Below are 17,343 nucleotides of genomic sequence, written 5' to 3'. Positions count from 1 at the left end.
CTGCGTGAAAAAGGGATGCAATAAGCAAAACTTTTGCAACTTTTATTATTATTACTTTTTTGAAGTGATTCTGTTGCATAAATTCTATTCAATAAATTTCCTGTAAATTATATTTACAAATTTCCATATAATTTCAACCCATCTTGGGTATTTGTTAGTTTGAAATTTGAAGAAAAATCAAATTTGCACTGTATTGATTGTTGTCAAATACTTTTATAAGAATTTATTGTAAGAAAACAACCTCTTTTAACTCTCTTTTAATTGATCTATGCAAATTTTTGCACATTAAGAAAGTTGAACATTCACTGAAATATACAGATTATAAAGTCGCATGTTATTTGACTTTATTTTGCTGGATGGAGTATTCAAAAAATGTAAAAAACTGACATTTAATAGTTGAACAATATGCAACGAAACAAACATGAACTTTCCAAATTATGCTGCATTTATTTATGCTGAATTCGCATTCAATTATTAAAAATGTATTATATTCTTTCAAAATAAAAAAAACAAATATGTATATATATATATCCTAAAGCATTGGTATAAAAGCAAGCTGACATGTGTCAATTATTTTGAAGTTGATGAATCTGTTGAACAGCTGATTGTGGCCTGTTGCCGCTGTTGGGCGGGAATTTTCTTTGGAAAAGTGCACTTGAAAGTTGAAATTTGCAATTTGATCGAGCAGCTTTTTAGCTTTTCTGTTTTTGCACAACTGCAACTTTCTTTTTCATTTTTCCACGTTTCAACAACATCTTCAGGCCATCAGTGGAATAATAATGCACAATCAGCGGTAAGTAAACTTGTTTACATTACGCAAATTGTCTAGACAGTGGAAAAAACGGTAGAAAAAGCACAACACAAAGCAGTCAACTCTGTCGGTCAAGTATGACGCGCCGTGTGGACAGCAGTCACGATTTGTCTAGTCCAAGTTTCGCGTGGTCGAAACCAACCCCAGCCATGCCTCGTCCCCCCAAACCCCACCCCCGTGATTGATCATCGGTGTGCAGAATCCGTTTCCGCCTATGCTAATGACGAACATGCTTCACACGTGCACAGAAGTATAATAAACAACAACGACGACAACTACGATGACAACAACAATAAAAATTATCTCGCCTTGTTTGTAACATAACGTGCAATCGATTTTTTGCAACGTCTGACATTGTTGACTGTAGGCAGAGAAAAAAAATGTTGGTTAACTTTTTTCATTTTGCAAAAATTGCACATTTTATCAAAAGAATGACGACTGATATTATTATTATTATGATTATTGATCAAACTAGAGAGGACACAATTGGAATTGAAATTCCCTGACAATACAGACTTCCACTGGGGACACTTGAGTGGAAAATTTTGGGAGGAAGTGCTTTGTCCAGTTTTTAGGTTCATAAAGGACGAAGCATTCGACGACGACGACGACGAAGGCAACAGACAGGGTTGTCGAAGGGAAACTCGTGCTACCGTACCTTGTACCGTAGGAAGCTCGACGCGTTGCACCACTGGGTTGTTGTTTATTCAAATTGGATTAAACTGAAAAGAAAAGGAAAATTCCCATGACGCATTGTTGAAGGAAAGCTTTTGCATTGCTTCGCTGTTGCTTTTTTTTCTCCCATTGGTGAAACTTTCACAAAAATAAACAAATTTTTGTTGTTGTTTTTTCACAAACAATTCGACCAATCGACCAATCAACGCACGCCGTTCATGAATAAATATTTGAAATTGTTATTTTTTGAAAAATTTGAATTTCCACGAGAGAAAGTTCTTCCACTGCCGTCGTGAGCGAGCTTTGCCAAACGATGCTTTTGGATCACGTGAACAAGCGCGTGAGCAACGCAATCGTTCGACGTGTTGTCGGCTGTCGGTGTTTTGGTGGAATAATATTCGATCAATCACCGGTGAAGAGATCAGCGACGGATTGTCGAAAGTGATGACGATCGGCCGAGCTGAATTGGAATCAATTTTCCATCACAACTGGTGGTGCTTGTGTTTTCCAATTGGAAATCGACAAACAATCTCATTCCGAATTAATTGATTTTATTTTCCAATCCACAACACAACACAACACGATACAGCGCATCTTCTGACCGATGGTTTGCAAATGTGCCAAGAATAGTAATTTTTTATTCGATTAGCATTTTTCAATAATCACAAGGTGATTCTGGTTTGCAAAACGGGGCTCTGGTCGTCTGCAATGTCGAGATGTTGTTGAGCGACAAACGGACGATTATTCCAAAAAAAGAAAATTTCACTCAGTATATAATATTGAAGTTTGTTTGTTTGCTTATTTATCGAATTATTGTTGTCCGTTTTAGCACCTAGCGAATATATTCATCCAACAACGAACTGTTCGTGAAACAACTAGATCACAGTTCTAGATTAGATAAGCTAGCGCATCTACAGTTGTATTCATTTATTATCACTATCATTATTATTATTATTATTATTATTATTATTATTACTGTTGTTGTTGTTCTTGTTATTCACACATTATTGGTGTTGTTTGGTATTTGGTTTCAGAAAATTGAAATTTTCTTTTATTGCGCCGAAAAATTATCGTCTGAAAATATAGGTTTATGTTGAAGTCGGCGGCGGCATTTCAACGACTGTTAAAATAATGTTGTTTCATTTTTCAAGTGGTTTTCCTCTGTTTCTGAAAAATAATTTTCCAAATTTCCATTCAACTTCTCACACGGGCATGGAAATCACGTTCGATACTGTGGAATACTGTAGTTCGTTGTTGTTAGGCCGGCGGAGTGGTTGGTCGCAACGGTGGCCGAGTCGACTGGCCACTGCGCACGGTGTGGCCCGTTTCAAGGCAGGTGGTGGAGGTTTTCTATTTGTTTCTTTTCTTTTCTCCTCGCTTCGCTTCGCATTTTTGCAAAACTCTGTCCAACAGAACCGAAGCGAATTTTCCAAAACGCATCCAACCAGAGCTCCGGTCGCGGATATGAGCCGTCGGGAAATGAGCTGCACTTGAGCATCAGCTTCATCCTACTGTAGTATAGTCTGTACGGACAGATTGCGGTGCGATGGACGATTGTGGGGTGTTGTCTTGACGGACGAGTGACGTGCCGGCGGCGTCAGCTGTTCGCGACCGCTTTCGTCGGCTTCACCAGCAGCTCGGTGGGCCAGGCGTTGTGCGCGTGCTGTTTACTAGCCGGATTGCTTCTAGCTGTCTGTTCGACGAATCGAGAGAACAGCGACGGCCGAGCGTGAAATATATTATTTTTTGAGTGTTAATTTTTTTCACTTTTTTGTCAGCTCTAACAGTCGGCTCCGTAAAAGCTGCAAAGCGAGTCGGTTCGATTGAAGAGCTGAAAGTTGTTCGAAGCTCTATTGATACTGTGGTTGGTTGCTGCCAATTTTTTTTGCATCTGGTCGAGGAAAATGTTCCGCTCGTTGACGGGATTCTTATTTCGTCGAACGGCCGAAGTTGCTGAAACCGAAGTCGATTCAGACACGCATGTGAGATTGGTCGTCGAACAGTCGAACACGGCCCCGAGTTTTGTGCTGGTCGAACGTGCGGCCGATCGTCAGCTGGTCGAAAATCCACTGAGCGATTCTTCGTTGGCCGATGATTGGATCATGGTGGAACATTTAGGTAGGTTAACTGGCATTTTGTTCTGTTCACCCACAAAACAAGCTTTCGAAGCCTCGGCTTCACTGCGAAAAGTGTCGAATTATTATTACAAAGCTAACAGTTAGTGGAAGGACTGAAATGAGATAGAAGGTTGTGGAAGAGTAGGGCCAGGGTCTGAGGGAGCAAGAGAAAAGGGTAAAGTGCAAAGAAATAGACAGATATAAATGGAGTGAGAGGGAACAAAAGCGGGCGCTCGTGGTCAGCTAGCTTATTCGTGCATGTAGTAGTTGGGTTGGTGATTTATCGATTTATTGATTTGTTCCGCACACCAACATGACAATTGAAAAATATTGTTGCTTAACGTTGCAGATGAGAAGGCATCGTGCAACGCCAGTTCGGGTCGGTCGACGCCAACATTGCCGGATTGTTTGGACACGTGGGACGTGCTTCAAGACGACCGAGTGAACCACGACTCGCAAAGGGTCGAAATGACACGGTGCAAGTACAACTCCAGACCAAAAGCTCCAAAGGTGACAGGGGCGACGCCAATTCGAAACGTACGCACGGGCACGTTAGGTGCGCATCTGATGCGAAATCCCGACGAAGAGCGGCTGGGCGGTCGTTGTCCATTGACCATCCAAGAGATCACCAACGTCGAAGAAGCGTTGGCGAAAAGAACCGCAGCGTCGCGTCGCCTGCGCAATTCGGATCTGTTCGACACGACGGCCGAAGAGAACCACTGCCCGGCCCAGATGAAGGAGAAAAAGTTCGCCAAAGGGAAAGTGCTCTGCCGAATCAACATGACCAACCGATTCAGCAAATCTGCCAAACAGCGCAAGAATCGGATCCAGAATTTTTCAGGAAAGAACAACGATCGCAAGTGCCAATGAAACGCCGCCAAACTAGCTCGGCATTATTATTATTATTACACATTAATCAACCTTAAATTGTCGCTGCCGAGAAAGAACACAAGCCGCCGCTCCCCCCCCCTCTTCCTATCCCTAGTAATCACACCCACCAGTGTTAACAAGCACCTGTATACAACATTTATATATTTTCAGTTTATTCATTCTATAATCACCAGATTGCGCGCAATAGTCGGTCGTACGAGAAGTTTTCGCATCATCGGCCTCACCGAGAGAGAGAGAGGCTTATTATCAATTTCTCTTTTTTAGAATTTCCTATTTTTATTTTATTCGCACACAAGCAAAATTTTCATTTATCCCTACCGCATGCATACCAATACAGCATTGGCTGCTGGTTTGCAGTTGGTAACAATCACCTTTTTTTAAAAAAAACGTGTGCTGTTTTCTTCTTCTTCTATCTGTTTCTTCCGAATTTACACAAATAAAGGATACATTTCAATTTTACCTTGCTCTGCACACGTGGGAGACTGGTCTTGGTCTGAATTTGAACATGTCCAGGCAAAATTATCATTATTACTATTATTATTATTAGCCATATTATTGTTGTTGTAGCGACAGGCTTGGGTTAGTGGGTCGATATCAGACACATGGCCTTTCAACCTCTGTTGACCCCAAAGTGGGGTGTAAATTTGTAGAGACGACCAACTTGCAACGTGGTAGAAAAAACAATTTTTCAAACATTTTGTTTAAGCTCTGTGATGTTAGTACCTGCAATATGATCCGGTCAAGATAAAAAAAAAGAGAAGAAAAGTTCTCAATTAACAGCTTGTATAAATAAATATACAGATGATGATTACTCACCGGATAAAATAAGACAGCAAATAAAAATCACCGGAGCGGTTATTGATTTCTACTGCTGGCTAAGTTTCCAGTATGCTGTACAAGTTGGTCAAGAAATTTTCAATATCGTCCAAGTGAATTTCAATTACTGAAATGAAAGCAAAAATATACCATATTCTGCAATGTCAGTTGACAAAATTGTAAAGCAATTTATTATAAACAACAACTGCATTTTGAAAAATGAGGGAAAAAAATTTTTTGATTAGACAAGTTTGCATTAAAAATTGTTTCAACTAAGCATAAAGTACAAGTTTAAATTTGAATAACCTCAGGTGTCTGTTGACCAATCCCATGAGATGAAAATCTCACGAGTTGCTCATATGTTCACGCATGATTGATCGAAAGTGAAAAGTAACAAGTGCAATAATGAAATCGCATATGTGAGTAGGTCGTAAGTACGTTTTGCAATTTGCAATTTATTATTATTTGAAAAGGTTTAAATGTGGAATATAAATAAAATATGACTAAAGTAGATGATATTTTTTTTACTTACTGGACGATTCAAAACAGTACTGCCTGGTGTAACATTTCGTTTTCTGAGTTGCCCGAGAAAAAGCTTCACCGAATAGACTGAAATATTACACATTGCACAGAATTACAATTAATATGAAAAAAAAACTGCAATTTCCATTTACTTGACCGGGTTACCAGAAGTTTTCTCAGAAGAAAGGGGTGGAATTCCAACCAGCAGTATACCCTCTCTATGATTCTTCAACGGTAAGATCAAAAGCAACGCCTTATGACGGTGTCTTGATTTCTAAATTTTGAAATAATAAATAAACCAAGTGATTGCAATTTTCAAAAAATATTTCTTACTTCACTGATAAACGCTCTTTGAACGTGTTGAGCCAAGAAAAGCGCACCATAAATATTTTTATAATAATGAAGTGTTGACAAATCCTAAAAAATTGAAATTACGGTTAATGACAGCAGTAGAATTAAGTGTAAGCTAAAAATTGCAATAAGCAATCGCACCTGATTAACACGGCAATGCAATACTGGACAATTGCTCATCAGGGAGCCATCGCAAAGCATCTGTTGGACATCTTTGTTAACCGCTTTCAGAAATGCTTGATAAAGCTGAACACCACGATAAACTGCATTTGTACGAGATCTGAAAAAGCGTCTCATTTATTGACTTGATAAAGAAAGAAACCAGAAATGACATTACAGATTCAAACAGTCCATTGCTTCCAAAAATCTAGCTTTCGTCGATTTCTGTTTGTCGAAATAAAGAAGCCCTGCTATAGCTTCGGCAACATCACAAGCCGCAAATACATGCTTGTACAAAACTTTGCACACAAAACTACCGTACTGTATATCATTTAAACTAAATACAAAAAATGACAATATTTACAAATTCTGAAAATCAGCTAGCTAATCAATTAATTTTTTTATCCGCAGCATGTCACAATTTGAAAAGATTTTTATTAATCAAACTAGATGAGTGGATCAAATTTTTAATGCACACCGCATTTGAATTACATCCCAGCATTTTCAACCAAATTTGAATATTTTACCCGAATTGCTGAATGAAATTTTCTTCCATTACAGCTTGTACACCATCCAACAATTTTTTGTCCATCGAGTGAAATTTCTGCTTGCATTCTACTAGAGGCAAGCTGAAAAATAACACAAACTTTAGAGTTTATTACACTTTTTTTCAATGAATAAAACAATTCCATTTACCCACAACGTACAAAAAATTCTCTCACACGTTTCAGGCCACGATCAGTCCATGGTCGAAGAGTACCTGCGGTCAGACGACTGTAGCAAACGCTATCGTACAAATTCCACTGACGATAAAGCGACAGCAACAAACTGAAAAAACCAAAATTTATAATACTGAAAAGCAATTTGCATAAATATTTTGTATCACTCTTTTTGAAATGTAATTGACAAGCAATCTTTTGGGAGATTTTTGTGATCCCGTTGATTCAAGCGGATTCTTCTCAGCTGCTGACTCAGGTCCGTTGACCACAAAGTGTACTGTTCAATACCGATCTGATCTTGGACAAGCTGGCTGCTCAGACCAATAATGGCGCACCTGAAAGGTGGAAATGTTTTACGAATGGAATAAAAATTTTCAAATGAACAACACTACCATAGAGTATCATTCGATTGCAACGAAAGAACACAGATCAGTTTATAAAGCAGCATTGCAGACTTAGAAGAAAAGTAGAATTCACATATATATATATAAGAGTGAAAATTTGGGAAAAATAAAAAAACATAAACATACCGACATAGAATAAGAACTGAACTGATAATAATTGAACATTATTTCATTGCTAAAATAAGTAAAAAATTTCAATTCTGTCAGTTAAAGTAAAATAAATCAATAGGTAAAGTTCATTTTGAAACCGTTTGCTTTCCCATTCTGCTCGAGAATCTTTCTTTGCTTGTTTGGCAACAGGAGATTCGGTCGAATGCTACATATGGAACAGTTATATTAATTTAAATTTTAACCACTATAAATACTTGTTCCTCATCTTCCACAATGTAAATGTCTTTGGGATCGGGAATGCTCAAATCATTCATCTCTTCAGAGTTGATCAACAAATGAATATTAGTGCTGTACACATTTTCAAGATTGAAAGGTCTATGACTGAAATAAAATATTGTAAATATTGTAAAAAAAACAAAATTTCATATTATAAATTAGTATCTACAAACTGATACTTATCAATACTATACCTGTCTAAAACAAAAATTATTTTATCTTTCCTCAGCAGCAGTAGTTCGTTGATATCAACAGTAGCACCACAATTTACGAAAATAAAATATTTTGCCTAAATTTATTTTATTTTCTAAAATCTGATAGTTAAAAAAATATAGCATATAAAATACCTTCTGGTAAGCATCGGTATATTTTGTTAAAAGCTGATCGGGATCAACGACAGGGTAAAGTGAATAAGCAGTATTGTTGCGACGCAGTACATACTCAAATATTTTTAAAGTAAATAACAAGCATTGATCTAAGAAAAAACAATATTTCATACCAACAACAGCTTACAGCAAGTGATGGAATCCACTTCCAGACTGCACATAATATGAACTTGCTAATAAAGAAAATGATAAATAAAGAAACACGCTACATTATACGAAATTATAGATAAAAAAAATTAAACTTACATTTCCTTTTATAATATCATAAAAATCTGCTTTCAGATCAGTGATAAACATTCTGTCATATATTCACCGGAATTAAAAATTTTCAACGATGAGATATGTAAGTCGACTACTAAAACAGTCAGTTCCACAGTTGTAAACATAAAATGAAAAAACATCATAAACATATATAATAATAAAATAAATGATTTATTACTAAATTACATAGTATAAAATGATGGAAAATTTGAAATCAAAAAATTCAAAATACTAGGTTACCATACAAATGCAAAGCATGTCTTAATATAACTAAATGACAGAAATGGTTTGGTTTACTGTAATGGGGGGATGTTTTATCATATAATTGAATTTATTATAAATAGTATTACACCCATTTATTATAAAAAACTGAGTTAATATTACAACTATATTATAATAATACAATAAATATCAATAACAAATAACACAATACACTTACGAAAATTTCAAGCTGAATTGAACTGTAGCTGTTTAAGATGGCAACTCACGGGTAATTGAGTTGATACGGCTAACGTCATTTTGTTTCAACCAAAAGCTTCTAACCTCTTCTCCATTCGGTTAATGCTCATTACAGTGGAAAGAGCGACAACAGAAATTGTTGATTTATAAACAACACCAACAACAAACAATGTAACAACGTAGCAATAAATACGTAGTGAAGTAGAACAACCAAATGCACGCGTACCACGACAAAATTTTAAGTTGTCAGTACCTACTTTATCATTAATTTGATAATCAAGTTTTAATAAAATTAATTGCAGCAAAATAGGGTATATGTAAAACGATATACAATTTATTTAGTTATTATAATAAAATTTTTACTTATTTGATGTGAATATACCAAAATTTTAAATCAAAATTTATCTGAAACAAATTTGAATTTTTACAGTAATTTCAAAATATGACAGCTAACATAGATAATTGAAGTCTCATGCGCATATTTATGTATACGATATTCAGCTAGAATAGAACAAATAAGCATTGATTTGAATTACATAGTAATTTCTATTTATTGAAGATTTCAAAATAACAGTATTCATTAAAATGAGTCATTTATTTATAAGGAAGTACTTTTAACTGAAATTTCACGTCATTTTCAAATTGAATATAAAAAATTTATCACCACAGTTAAACAAATATATATTTCTAACTGGTCACGGCGTTGTTTTTTCATTGAACAGAGAATATTTTAATCATTAAGAGCAGATCGTCATCTATTCTTTTCAGTTACGTAATTTGAGCGCATAAAAAATTTTTCAATTCTTTGGCAGAAGAATGCCCAATAATTTCAGCAATTTCCTATATAAATAAAACAAAGTTAGTTGAAAGAATAGAAATATAAAATTCTGTTTCTCACTTCAACCGAAGCATTCGACAATCTGGCAATACCTAAACAAACATGTTTACATTTTTCAATCAAGGTTTGAATATACTAGGACTTACTGCCAAATCGCTCCATTAATGCTAAAGCTTTAACTTTTCCAACTTTGGGCAACAGTCTAACAGCTTTAATTATTTCGCTCTGCGAAGGAATGTTTTGATGGTAAGCTGTAAACTTTTCATCTCCATGAATACACTGAAGGTCAGTAAGTATTAGTGAAATGAATATAAAACAACATTTCCAATATTGATTAAGCAAAAGCTCAATTTTGTGACCTACCAATTCCACTATCAAATTAACGACATCTTCCGCGTGGTTTATAGGGAATACTTTAATATCCATATCAACACTGCAGAGTTTTTGAATCAGCTGGAAATTTTCAGCGTCACCGTCTAATCTTTTTATAATAACAAAGCCAACAACATTTGCTTTCCGCTGCTAAAAATTCAAAAATATGACACAGACAAATATAACAACAATAATAATAATAATAATGATGAATCAACCAAATAATGTCGAAATTTAACTAATTTTTTTCTCGTGTCATTCAACTGATGAGGGTGAATAGAAACGTAAATGGCAGCATATTTCGGCAAAATTTCAATATCACACAAGCTCTTTTCATTTCGAAAGTATGCTGCAAACGGCCTTTTACGTTCTATAAATTAGATGCAATGATGAGCCAAGTAAATGAATAGGTATAATTTTAATGAAGTAATATTGATTAAAAAATTACTCACTGGAAATTTCTTGTTTAATTTGAAAAATATCTGTACAATATTTATTAAAAGTTACAACTCTCATAGTTAAGTATTACTGTAAAAAATTATACAGGTTAATAGCTTTAGGTTTTATTGTAAGATGTAGCAGCAATTTATACAAATCAAAACTTGGCTCATTTAATAAATAACATTAAAAGGAATGATTTTTTAATTTTCCTTTAATAAAATAGCTTTCACTCTGAAAATATACATTGCTACATTAATGCATAAATTAACAATGAATAGTTAAATAAGTCATACTGTAATATTTAAAAGTATAGAAATTTTCAAGTACAAGTAATTTTTAAATAGCATGTTGAAAAGTGAATTATTAAAAATTTAGATTTATCACTAACCGAATGTGAAGTGATCACTCTGAGAATTTATAAATGCAAGCTAAAGCATGGGCAAAGCACTTGAAAAAAGTACAACATACAATATACATAGTTCAAAAATTATGTTGTAATTCTTTTGGAAAACTTTACGTTTACAAGAGAATTTTGTATATTTTAAATTTATAAGCCATTATTTACAAAAATTGAAATTTATGAATGTCAAATTTGAAATAATAAAATAAATGCTGAATTTAATAATTTTGTTTTTTTAAATAAATGTATCCGTTTATTCATTTGTTGTTTATGTGAAAGTTTTCAATTTTGAATGCAATATTTCATCAGACATTAATATACCATATCGACGAATATATAATTAGCATGAAAAGTTTAATAATTGAACAGAAACGGCGCCAACAATCGAATGATATTATTGAACGAGAAAAAGAAAAAGCTTCATCGTGTTCATAGTTTATCACCGTTGGAAGGCGTTCGAAAGCTGTGCCATAGAAATATTGAAAACAAAAAACCGGTTTTATGCATTTACATTTCTTCCAGACAAAATTATCTTCGTTGATGTTTTGTCTGAGAAAAGTTTCGTTGAATAATTTAAATGTTGTTGAAAATTCTTAACAATTTATATTTTACAACAAATATGCATGAACTTTGTTCAGTGCAAAATGAAAATCTGAAAAATATCCATTCACAAATGAAGAGAAGCAATTTTGTAAAATTGAATTCAACCTGATGAAGTTGTTTTTTTTGTTATTCCATTTTCAACACTTTGTACGAGCAAATGCAAATTTATTTCACATTATACTATTGGATTGTTAATTCTGTTTTTATATACTCTCTTTATATATAAACTTTGTATGTATTATTTATATTTATATACTTTTTATATAATTTCATTTAATCGGAAATTGTACAGTTTTACAAACTGATACAATAATTGACAAGTTAAATTTCCAAACGTAATAAAATTATCTATAATAGAACAACATCGACGACGATAGTTTTGACTGGAAATAGTATTTACAAACTTCATAACCGGTTTTTGTTTGAAAATTGTACTCTACAAGCGTAATGGCGTCTTTTTGTCCATTTCTTCTAGGGGCTAGAGTCTCGGTTGGTGCGTTATTAAATTTTTTTCTCTCTCCTCAATTTCCTACAGTAATTCCACTGGTCAATACGGTTGAACATTGGTTTGGTTTAATAAAACATCACATCCCACGGTAAGAGTCCATTGTTGATGTTGTTTTTGCGAAATTTGAATTATTAAATAAATTTAAAAAAAATACATACATATATATCCTTTATCGGACGTCCAAGTCGAATTCAAACAAAAGATTAATCTGCTTTGCAAATGAATTCCGTCCGATAATTGCTTTTGTCTTCTACATATCAAGAATAAATAAATTGCAGTCGAATAAGAAGACGGTGAACGATTTTTTAGCGTTTCAAACTGTTCTGTTTTATTCTTTTTGCGCCGCGTGCTGTTGCAATTATGAAAGTTTTATTCCACCGTTGGCGAGATCGATTTTGCCCGGCTCTTTGGGGCACATTTTCTCGGCGATCGTTTTCATTCATTTAAAATAAACAAAAAAAGCTTTTTTAAATTGAAAATAAGATGTACTTTTGCAAAATTAAAAAAATCACACGGCGGCGGATGTGCATCGCTGAGAGACGGCACAATTTCATTACTAGTAAAGTAGAGATGATGATGATGTTCTTTTTTTCTTTAATAAAAATATTCTCTCAAAAACAAAATCATATAATTTACTTTTTTATTATATAATGTATTTTTTTTATATTGAAGTTGTAGGGAAATGAAATTATTTTCTCAAATACTGCCGAGAATTGGTGAACTTTTGATAAAGAAATAAAGTAGCGTGGTTATTAATTTTTCGTAGACAATGATTAATTCTCAAATTGAAAATGGTTCACTTATTTCATCAAATCTTCCAGTAGTTTTGATCTTTCATCAATTTCAAATTTGATTAATACTTTTTTTACACACGAATAATAACAATTGTTCATTTGCAAATATAAAAAAAATATATATACAACATTTTCTGGCGCGTTATTTTTGAAGGGAAAAATACAATTTTCATATTTTTTGAAGCATTTTCTTCAATGATCGTGTGAATTTTTGTTTATTTCAATCATTTCGAATTGCAATTCAATTAATATTCGAAAAGAATAGTTTATTTGTGTATTTTTGTAAATTAAACAAAAAAAACTTTGATGCAAAAAAGTAATTAATTAATTAATTAATTAATCAATGATGGAAGGTAGAAGTTGAATAAAGAGGAAAAAAGAGAATTGTATGTAAATACAGATGTAACAAGATTAATGAAATTGAAAAGCAACAAAGGCCGATATTGATTCTCATTTGCGTCTGCAGACAGTGCAACTGGTGGTGGAAAATTGAAAATTTTTTCTTTGTCAACATTTAAATAATGTATTCTTTGATCCGGATCTCTTTTTCAGAATACTGTACAAGCTGATTGTGGGAATAAATTCCAAAATTGATGGTGATTTTCGCGGTGCACAGTTGCGCATCGTCAACTTGAACTGGCCAGGCTTGTTGGGAATGGGAAAAATTGTTTATCGACGCCTGGGATGGAATTATTGAGCTGCTTTTCCATTCGCAGCTGGCGCAAATGAAAATTGGTCGCCTTTGAAGTTGGACATTGTCTCAGCAGTTGTAATTATTGCTCCATCGGATAGGCAGACTCTTTTCCCTTTCGAACAGGAAAAGCGAATGATTAGCTCGACACGGCCGTCTCTTGTGATTGGTCGAACGCGTCCAGGCTGTTTGATTCGTCCAAGTGGAAAACGCCCACGTGGTTTTTGATCCCAAATATTACCGGCGATTGGAATCGGATTTGCAAGCGTTTCCTGTCCAGTCGTACGGTCCGCAGGCCAACGGCTCTGCGTTCGAGTGTTTTATGCAAATTGGATAAATTTTCATCTGAACACAACAATTTCAAGCGAATCTCAAACGGCAGTTGTGTGTGAAAAGGGAAATTCACGCGATGATCGATCATGGCCTTCTCATTCCACTGCTACTGCTGTTGGCCATTGGCTTGTTCATTTTGCTTTTCATGCTTATCAGACGGCTAAAATGGTTGCAGTCCTTGAAATTCTCCCAAATTCCTTTTATCACTTCCGTTTATCAACGGCTTGTCTTGCGCAAATATCAGACATTGCAAGAGGACGACTGCCAGTCAACAGCAGCCTACAACACCACCACCACCACCACCGAATCGAATCAAATGGTAAGTATTAACTTTTATTTATTTATTTATTTATTCCATTTTATTTTAATTTTTTTTCTTATAAAAAAATTAACTCCCAACAAATTACCAATACAACACAATTGATAATTGAATAATGAAATTCAACCGTATGCAAAATTGAAAATTACCTTTCCAACGAATAAGCGCGCTCAAACGTTTGCAATTTATTAGCGGCTTGTGTTGAGTGAACAATTTTTAATACAACTCAATTGAATCATTCTTCTGTTTTCACTAATCATTTTGCACATGAATTAATTGCAATCGTTTTTATTTCATTTCATTTCCATTTTATTGAATAGAAATTACACTTTTCAATCGTTTTTTTCAAATAATATTTTGCATTAAAACTGTCGAGCAAACAAATTTACAACATTTTAAAAAATATAATTCAACTCAATTTGACATCAAATTTTTTGCATTAACAATAAAATACGCACACATAATTGATGATTAAAAAAGTTTTTTTTTTCAAAATACCAATTGAAATTTTCCAATTTTGAAATTAAGCGAATAAAAAAATATATTCTAAAATGCACAGGTTGATTTAGTTGAATGTCAAGTAATGTCACGAGTGATCATTAGTTTTTATAATATCTTTTCAGGGAATTGATGTTGGTCGATTCTATTTAGTAAGAGTGATAAATAAAATTGAAACAGCCTTCATTATTCAAGCATTATTGCAATATGTAATAAATGAACTTGTGATTTCTTGAAATTATGACGACAAAATTTGAATAGAAATTCTACGCTGCTCTTGTTGATTATTTATTTAAATTTGATAATTAGATAACGCTCACAATATTGTACAATAAATAATTTTCAAATGGCCCGAACGATGAAATTCTCTTGTTTTAACATTCTACATTAGAAATGCGCTGTTTTATTTAATGCTTTGTCCACTAATTTACTTTTACCTTATAAGTTTATTTTACTTTATATTTAGACATAATTGTTGCACGTGTTTCTTTTTTATCAATTCATCTCATCTGTACGTTCTCAATTGTAATAAATGGCTTTTCATAATTAGGCGTTAAGTAATAAGCAACACATGTTTCAAATTATAATTTCAATAAGTTTATTAATGCTAACTTTCCACCCATTGCTGATTTCGATTTCGATTTTCCACAAAATTTCATCAAATGAGAACGACAATTTTGCAAGCATTTGCTAATTTAACAACTTATATAGTAAAGTATGTGTTTTAAATTCACCTCTGGATATAAATAAAGCTTATTGATTGATTTAAAGCTAATCTATCATTAGGCCATTTGCGACAATTTTTATTTGTTAGATTTTCCGTTTCAAAAATTTATGAAGCGTTTCCATGAAAACTGTATATTATAATGAAGTATATACATCGAAGTGTAAATTATGTAAAAGTAATGATGCCGTGAAAACTTTAAGAAAAATTGAGATTAAAGATTTCTTGACACATTCAGTTGATCAAATTGACAAAAAGCCAGAAATGCAAGTTATTTTTAGCATTGCAAAGGTATTTGGTGAAATCTTATAAAATAATACTTGTCTCATGAAATTGGCTACAAATATATAATGTACAGGCTACCTACATTATTGCCTTCTTGACAGATAATTACAAAGTAGAATAGTGGTACTTTGTTAATTAACTTTGCTTTGAAATTATCAGCGTCAGTGTTTACTGTATAATAGAATTAAATAGAACAATATGTTTATCTTGATTAAATGGTAAAATTTTGCCGAACAAAACTTATATCAATGCATGAATAAACATAAATTCGCTCGGTGATTTATTCTTCTCTCAGACTTTTCAATATCACTTCAGATGTTGTTGACAAATTTTAGAAAAAGCATTAAAAATATCATTCTGCAATAAGCTACTGGATTCAAATTTACTTATAGGCTTAACTGTTTGTAATTTCATCCAGAAAATTAATCAAATTTAAAGCTCTGTTAACATGGAATAGATTAATTTTGAAAAAGTTGCATTTTGTTGAATTTCTATATAATGTACAATTTTTCTGTTTTTTTCTTTTATATTAAAGTTGGATGAAAAAGAAATTCTGTTCAAATTTTAATAATTTATTTGTTGAAAAATTATTTTAATTCATAATTTTACAAATAACATACAATCTTAGCTGAAGTTGAGGTGTTTCTTTTCTTAATTTATAATAGTTTTAGAAATATTTATTGAATACAATAAATAATATACTTCATATGGTGCATTTATTTTGTAAGTGTTGAGGTTTTATGAAGCTGAATTTTATTTCAAGCCCATCCAAGATTGTGCGTTGTCTTCATTCATTAATTATACATATACATGTCTGTATGATGAATTATCTGCTTGGCAAATGCAAGCCCGTACCAGTCAGCGTGCACATATATCACATTCACTTTTCATCTAGCAATATTGTAACTGTTGCCATTTTATTTCAAAAATGTAATAGTAAATGGAAAATAGTTGTTTACAAATTGCTTATAAATATGCAATTACAAATTAGAAATATTATGTTTTCAATAATATATAATGAATAGGGTTAGGCGTATCGTATATTGAATAAATAATTTATGGAGTTTATAAAATTTAAATGTAATTCGTGAAAATAGCAAATTTAAAAATTACTGTAGTTATACTGATGTACTATAATTATTATTTATGAATAAATTTTCATGAAAATTCCAAAATTAACACTATAAATTGCAAATAAGCCCTAGTAGGAGCAATGTTGTGAATAATGTTGTTTGCTCTTTTAAATTTGAAAAATTAATTAGCCTTTGGGATTCCTACATTAGGATTCGGATAGATTATTGTGTCCATTAAATCTGCATTTTTTTGCGCTTTTAACTACAATTGTAGAAAAATAGGAAAATAAATGAAATACAACTTTTTTTTAATTTACTAATATTTCTAATAATGTTTATGAGTGAAATTTTGCTGACAATCGATAATCAATTGAAATTTCCAATTCAATTCTTCTGAGGAAAGTACTGCAATAAGTTGAAAATTGAACAGAATTTCCAAACCATTTTCAATAAATTAGATCAATAATATTATATAAATATATATATATTAAGGTAACATTGGTAGG

At 32.9% G+C, this 17,343-nt stretch overlaps 9 protein-coding genes across 9 annotated transcripts; 6 read left to right on the top strand and 3 right to left on the bottom strand.

Annotated features, from left to right (window-relative positions):
• The first annotated feature begins 888 nt into the window (after positions 1-888).
• Positions 889-2,035, top strand: Tsp_11148 (hypothetical protein). The gene is made up of 3 exons (XM_003372077.1): positions 889-988; positions 1,287-1,506; positions 1,759-2,035. The coding sequence occupies exons 1-3, from the start codon at positions 889-891 to the stop codon at positions 2,033-2,035; spliced, it is 597 nt and encodes a 198-aa protein (XP_003372125.1).
• Positions 2,036-2,617: 582 nt separating this feature from the next.
• Tsp_11149 (hypothetical protein) lies at positions 2,618-2,980 on the top strand. The gene has a single exon (XM_003372076.1). It carries the CDS (start codon positions 2,618-2,620, stop codon positions 2,978-2,980), a length of 363 nt encoding a protein of 120 aa, XP_003372124.1.
• A 410-nt stretch (positions 2,981-3,390) lies between these two features.
• Tsp_11150 (hypothetical protein) lies at positions 3,391-4,473 on the top strand. The gene is made up of 2 exons (XM_003372075.1): positions 3,391-3,604; positions 3,953-4,473. Exons 1-2 carry the CDS (start codon positions 3,391-3,393, stop codon positions 4,471-4,473), a joined length of 735 nt encoding a protein of 244 aa, XP_003372123.1.
• Positions 4,474-4,815: 342 nt separating this feature from the next.
• Tsp_11151 (hypothetical protein) lies at positions 4,816-5,687 on the top strand. The gene is made up of 4 exons (XM_003372074.1): positions 4,816-4,854; positions 5,042-5,165; positions 5,296-5,423; positions 5,622-5,687. The coding sequence occupies exons 1-4, from the start codon at positions 4,816-4,818 to the stop codon at positions 5,685-5,687; spliced, it is 357 nt and encodes a 118-aa protein (XP_003372122.1).
• Positions 5,688-5,834: 147 nt separating this feature from the next.
• Positions 5,835-6,480, bottom strand: Tsp_11152 (hypothetical protein). The gene is made up of 4 exons (XM_003372073.1): positions 6,325-6,480; positions 6,166-6,249; positions 5,985-6,106; positions 5,835-5,919 (listed from the first exon to the last, which is right to left on the bottom strand). Exons 1-4 carry the CDS (start codon positions 6,478-6,480, stop codon positions 5,835-5,837), a joined length of 447 nt encoding a protein of 148 aa, XP_003372121.1.
• Positions 6,481-6,516: 36 nt separating this feature from the next.
• Positions 6,517-9,017, bottom strand: Tsp_11153 (conserved hypothetical protein). Its single transcript, XM_003372072.1, has 10 exons — positions 8,988-9,017; positions 8,352-8,411; positions 8,200-8,292; positions 8,047-8,141; positions 7,831-7,957; positions 7,714-7,781; positions 7,250-7,396; positions 7,039-7,170; positions 6,870-6,971; positions 6,517-6,679 (listed from the first exon to the last, which is right to left on the bottom strand). Exons 1-10 carry the CDS (start codon positions 9,015-9,017, stop codon positions 6,517-6,519), a joined length of 1,017 nt encoding a protein of 338 aa, XP_003372120.1.
• A 6-nt stretch (positions 9,018-9,023) lies between these two features.
• On the bottom strand, positions 9,024-11,516 carry Tsp_11154 (hypothetical protein). The gene is made up of 5 exons (XM_003372071.1): positions 11,504-11,516; positions 10,408-10,538; positions 10,160-10,318; positions 9,943-10,075; positions 9,024-9,211 (listed from the first exon to the last, which is right to left on the bottom strand). The coding sequence occupies exons 1-5, from the start codon at positions 11,514-11,516 to the stop codon at positions 9,024-9,026; spliced, it is 624 nt and encodes a 207-aa protein (XP_003372119.1).
• A 964-nt stretch (positions 11,517-12,480) lies between these two features.
• Tsp_11155 (hypothetical protein) lies at positions 12,481-15,090 on the top strand. Its single transcript, XM_003372070.1, has 5 exons — positions 12,481-12,551; positions 13,467-13,581; positions 13,663-13,825; positions 13,886-14,257; positions 15,065-15,090. The coding sequence occupies exons 1-5, from the start codon at positions 12,481-12,483 to the stop codon at positions 15,088-15,090; spliced, it is 747 nt and encodes a 248-aa protein (XP_003372118.1).
• Positions 15,091-15,417: 327 nt separating this feature from the next.
• On the top strand, positions 15,418-16,659 carry Tsp_11156 (hypothetical protein). The gene is made up of 3 exons (XM_003372069.1): positions 15,418-15,470; positions 15,596-15,770; positions 16,528-16,659. The coding sequence occupies exons 1-3, from the start codon at positions 15,418-15,420 to the stop codon at positions 16,657-16,659; spliced, it is 360 nt and encodes a 119-aa protein (XP_003372117.1).
• The last annotated feature ends 684 nt before the right edge of the window (positions 16,660-17,343 follow it).

Source organism: Trichinella spiralis (genome assembly GCF_000181795.1).
Source record: "Trichinella spiralis strain ISS 195 chromosome Unknown Scfld9, whole genome shotgun sequence".
Lineage (NCBI taxonomy): Eukaryota > Metazoa > Nematoda > Enoplea > Trichinellida > Trichinellidae > Trichinella > Trichinella spiralis.
Note: the sequence above shows the minus strand (reverse complement) of the source record. Positions and strands in the feature narration are given on the sequence as shown.

Bases quoted from the DNA above. Each gene is read 5' to 3' on its own strand.
- Tsp_11148 (XM_003372077.1), top strand. From the start codon at position 889: ATGACGCGCCGTGTGGACAGCAGTCACGATTTGTCTAGTCCAAGTTTC. The intron at 989-1,286 runs GTGATTGATCAT...TGATCAAACTAG, and splicing joins TCCCCCCAAACCCCACCCCC to AGAGGACACAATTGGAATTG. The intron at 1,507-1,758 runs GTTGTTGTTTAT...TTTCCACGAGAG, and splicing joins TCGACGCGTTGCACCACTGG to AAAGTTCTTCCACTGCCGTC.
- Tsp_11149 (XM_003372076.1), top strand. From the start codon at position 2,618: ATGTTGTTTCATTTTTCAAGTGGTTTTCCTCTGTTTCTGAAAAATAAT.
- Tsp_11150 (XM_003372075.1), top strand. From the start codon at position 3,391: ATGTTCCGCTCGTTGACGGGATTCTTATTTCGTCGAACGGCCGAAGTT. The intron at 3,605-3,952 runs GTAGGTTAACTG...TTAACGTTGCAG, and splicing joins GATCATGGTGGAACATTTAG to ATGAGAAGGCATCGTGCAAC.
- Tsp_11151 (XM_003372074.1), top strand. From the start codon at position 4,816: ATGCATACCAATACAGCATTGGCTGCTGGTTTGCAGTTG. The intron at 5,166-5,295 runs GTAGAAAAAACA...ATAAATATACAG, and splicing joins GACGACCAACTTGCAACGTG to ATGATGATTACTCACCGGAT. The intron at 5,424-5,621 runs GTGAATTTCAAT...GAATAACCTCAG, and splicing joins AAATTTTCAATATCGTCCAA to GTGTCTGTTGACCAATCCCA.
- Tsp_11152 (XM_003372073.1), bottom strand. From the start codon at position 6,480: ATGAGACGCTTTTTCAGATCTCGTACAAATGCAGTTTATCGTGGTGTT. The intron at 6,250-6,324 runs GTGCGATTGCTT...TCAATTTTTTAG, and splicing joins TGCATTGCCGTGTTAATCAG to GATTTGTCAACACTTCATTA. The intron at 5,920-5,984 runs GTAAATGGAAAT...GTAATATTTCAG, and splicing joins ACTTCTGGTAACCCGGTCAA to TCTATTCGGTGAAGCTTTTT.
- Tsp_11153 (XM_003372072.1), bottom strand. From the start codon at position 9,017: ATGACGTTAGCCGTATCAACTCAATTACCC. The intron at 8,293-8,351 runs GTATGAAATATT...AAAATATTTGAG, and splicing joins CTTGCTGTAAGCTGTTGTTG to TATGTACTGCGTCGCAACAA. The intron at 6,972-7,038 runs GTAAATGGAATT...GTTATTTTTCAG, and splicing joins GAATTTTTTGTACGTTGTGG to CTTGCCTCTAGTAGAATGCA.
- Tsp_11154 (XM_003372071.1), bottom strand. The intron at 10,319-10,407 runs GTTAAATTTCGA...TTGAATTTTTAG, and splicing joins ATGACACGAGAAAAAAATTA to CAGCGGAAAGCAAATGTTGT. The intron at 9,212-9,942 runs GTAAGTCCTAGT...ATGATAAAGTAG, and splicing joins ATTAATGGAGCGATTTGGCA to GTACTGACAACTTAAAATTT.
- Tsp_11155 (XM_003372070.1), top strand. From the start codon at position 12,481: ATGAAAGTTTTATTCCACCGTTGGCGAGATCGATTTTGCCCGGCTCTT. The intron at 12,552-13,466 runs GTTTTCATTCAT...TCTCTTTTTCAG, and splicing joins GGCACATTTTCTCGGCGATC to AATACTGTACAAGCTGATTG. The intron at 13,826-13,885 runs GTTTTTGATCCC...TTTCCTGTCCAG, and splicing joins AAGTGGAAAACGCCCACGTG to TCGTACGGTCCGCAGGCCAA.
- Tsp_11156 (XM_003372069.1), top strand. From the start codon at position 15,418: ATGAGAACGACAATTTTGCAAGCATTTGCTAATTTAACAACTTATATA. The intron at 15,471-15,595 runs GTATGTGTTTTA...AAATTTATGAAG, and splicing joins TTAACAACTTATATAGTAAA to CGTTTCCATGAAAACTGTAT. The intron at 15,771-16,527 runs GTATTTGGTGAA...TTTTATTTCAAG, and splicing joins TTATTTTTAGCATTGCAAAG to CCCATCCAAGATTGTGCGTT.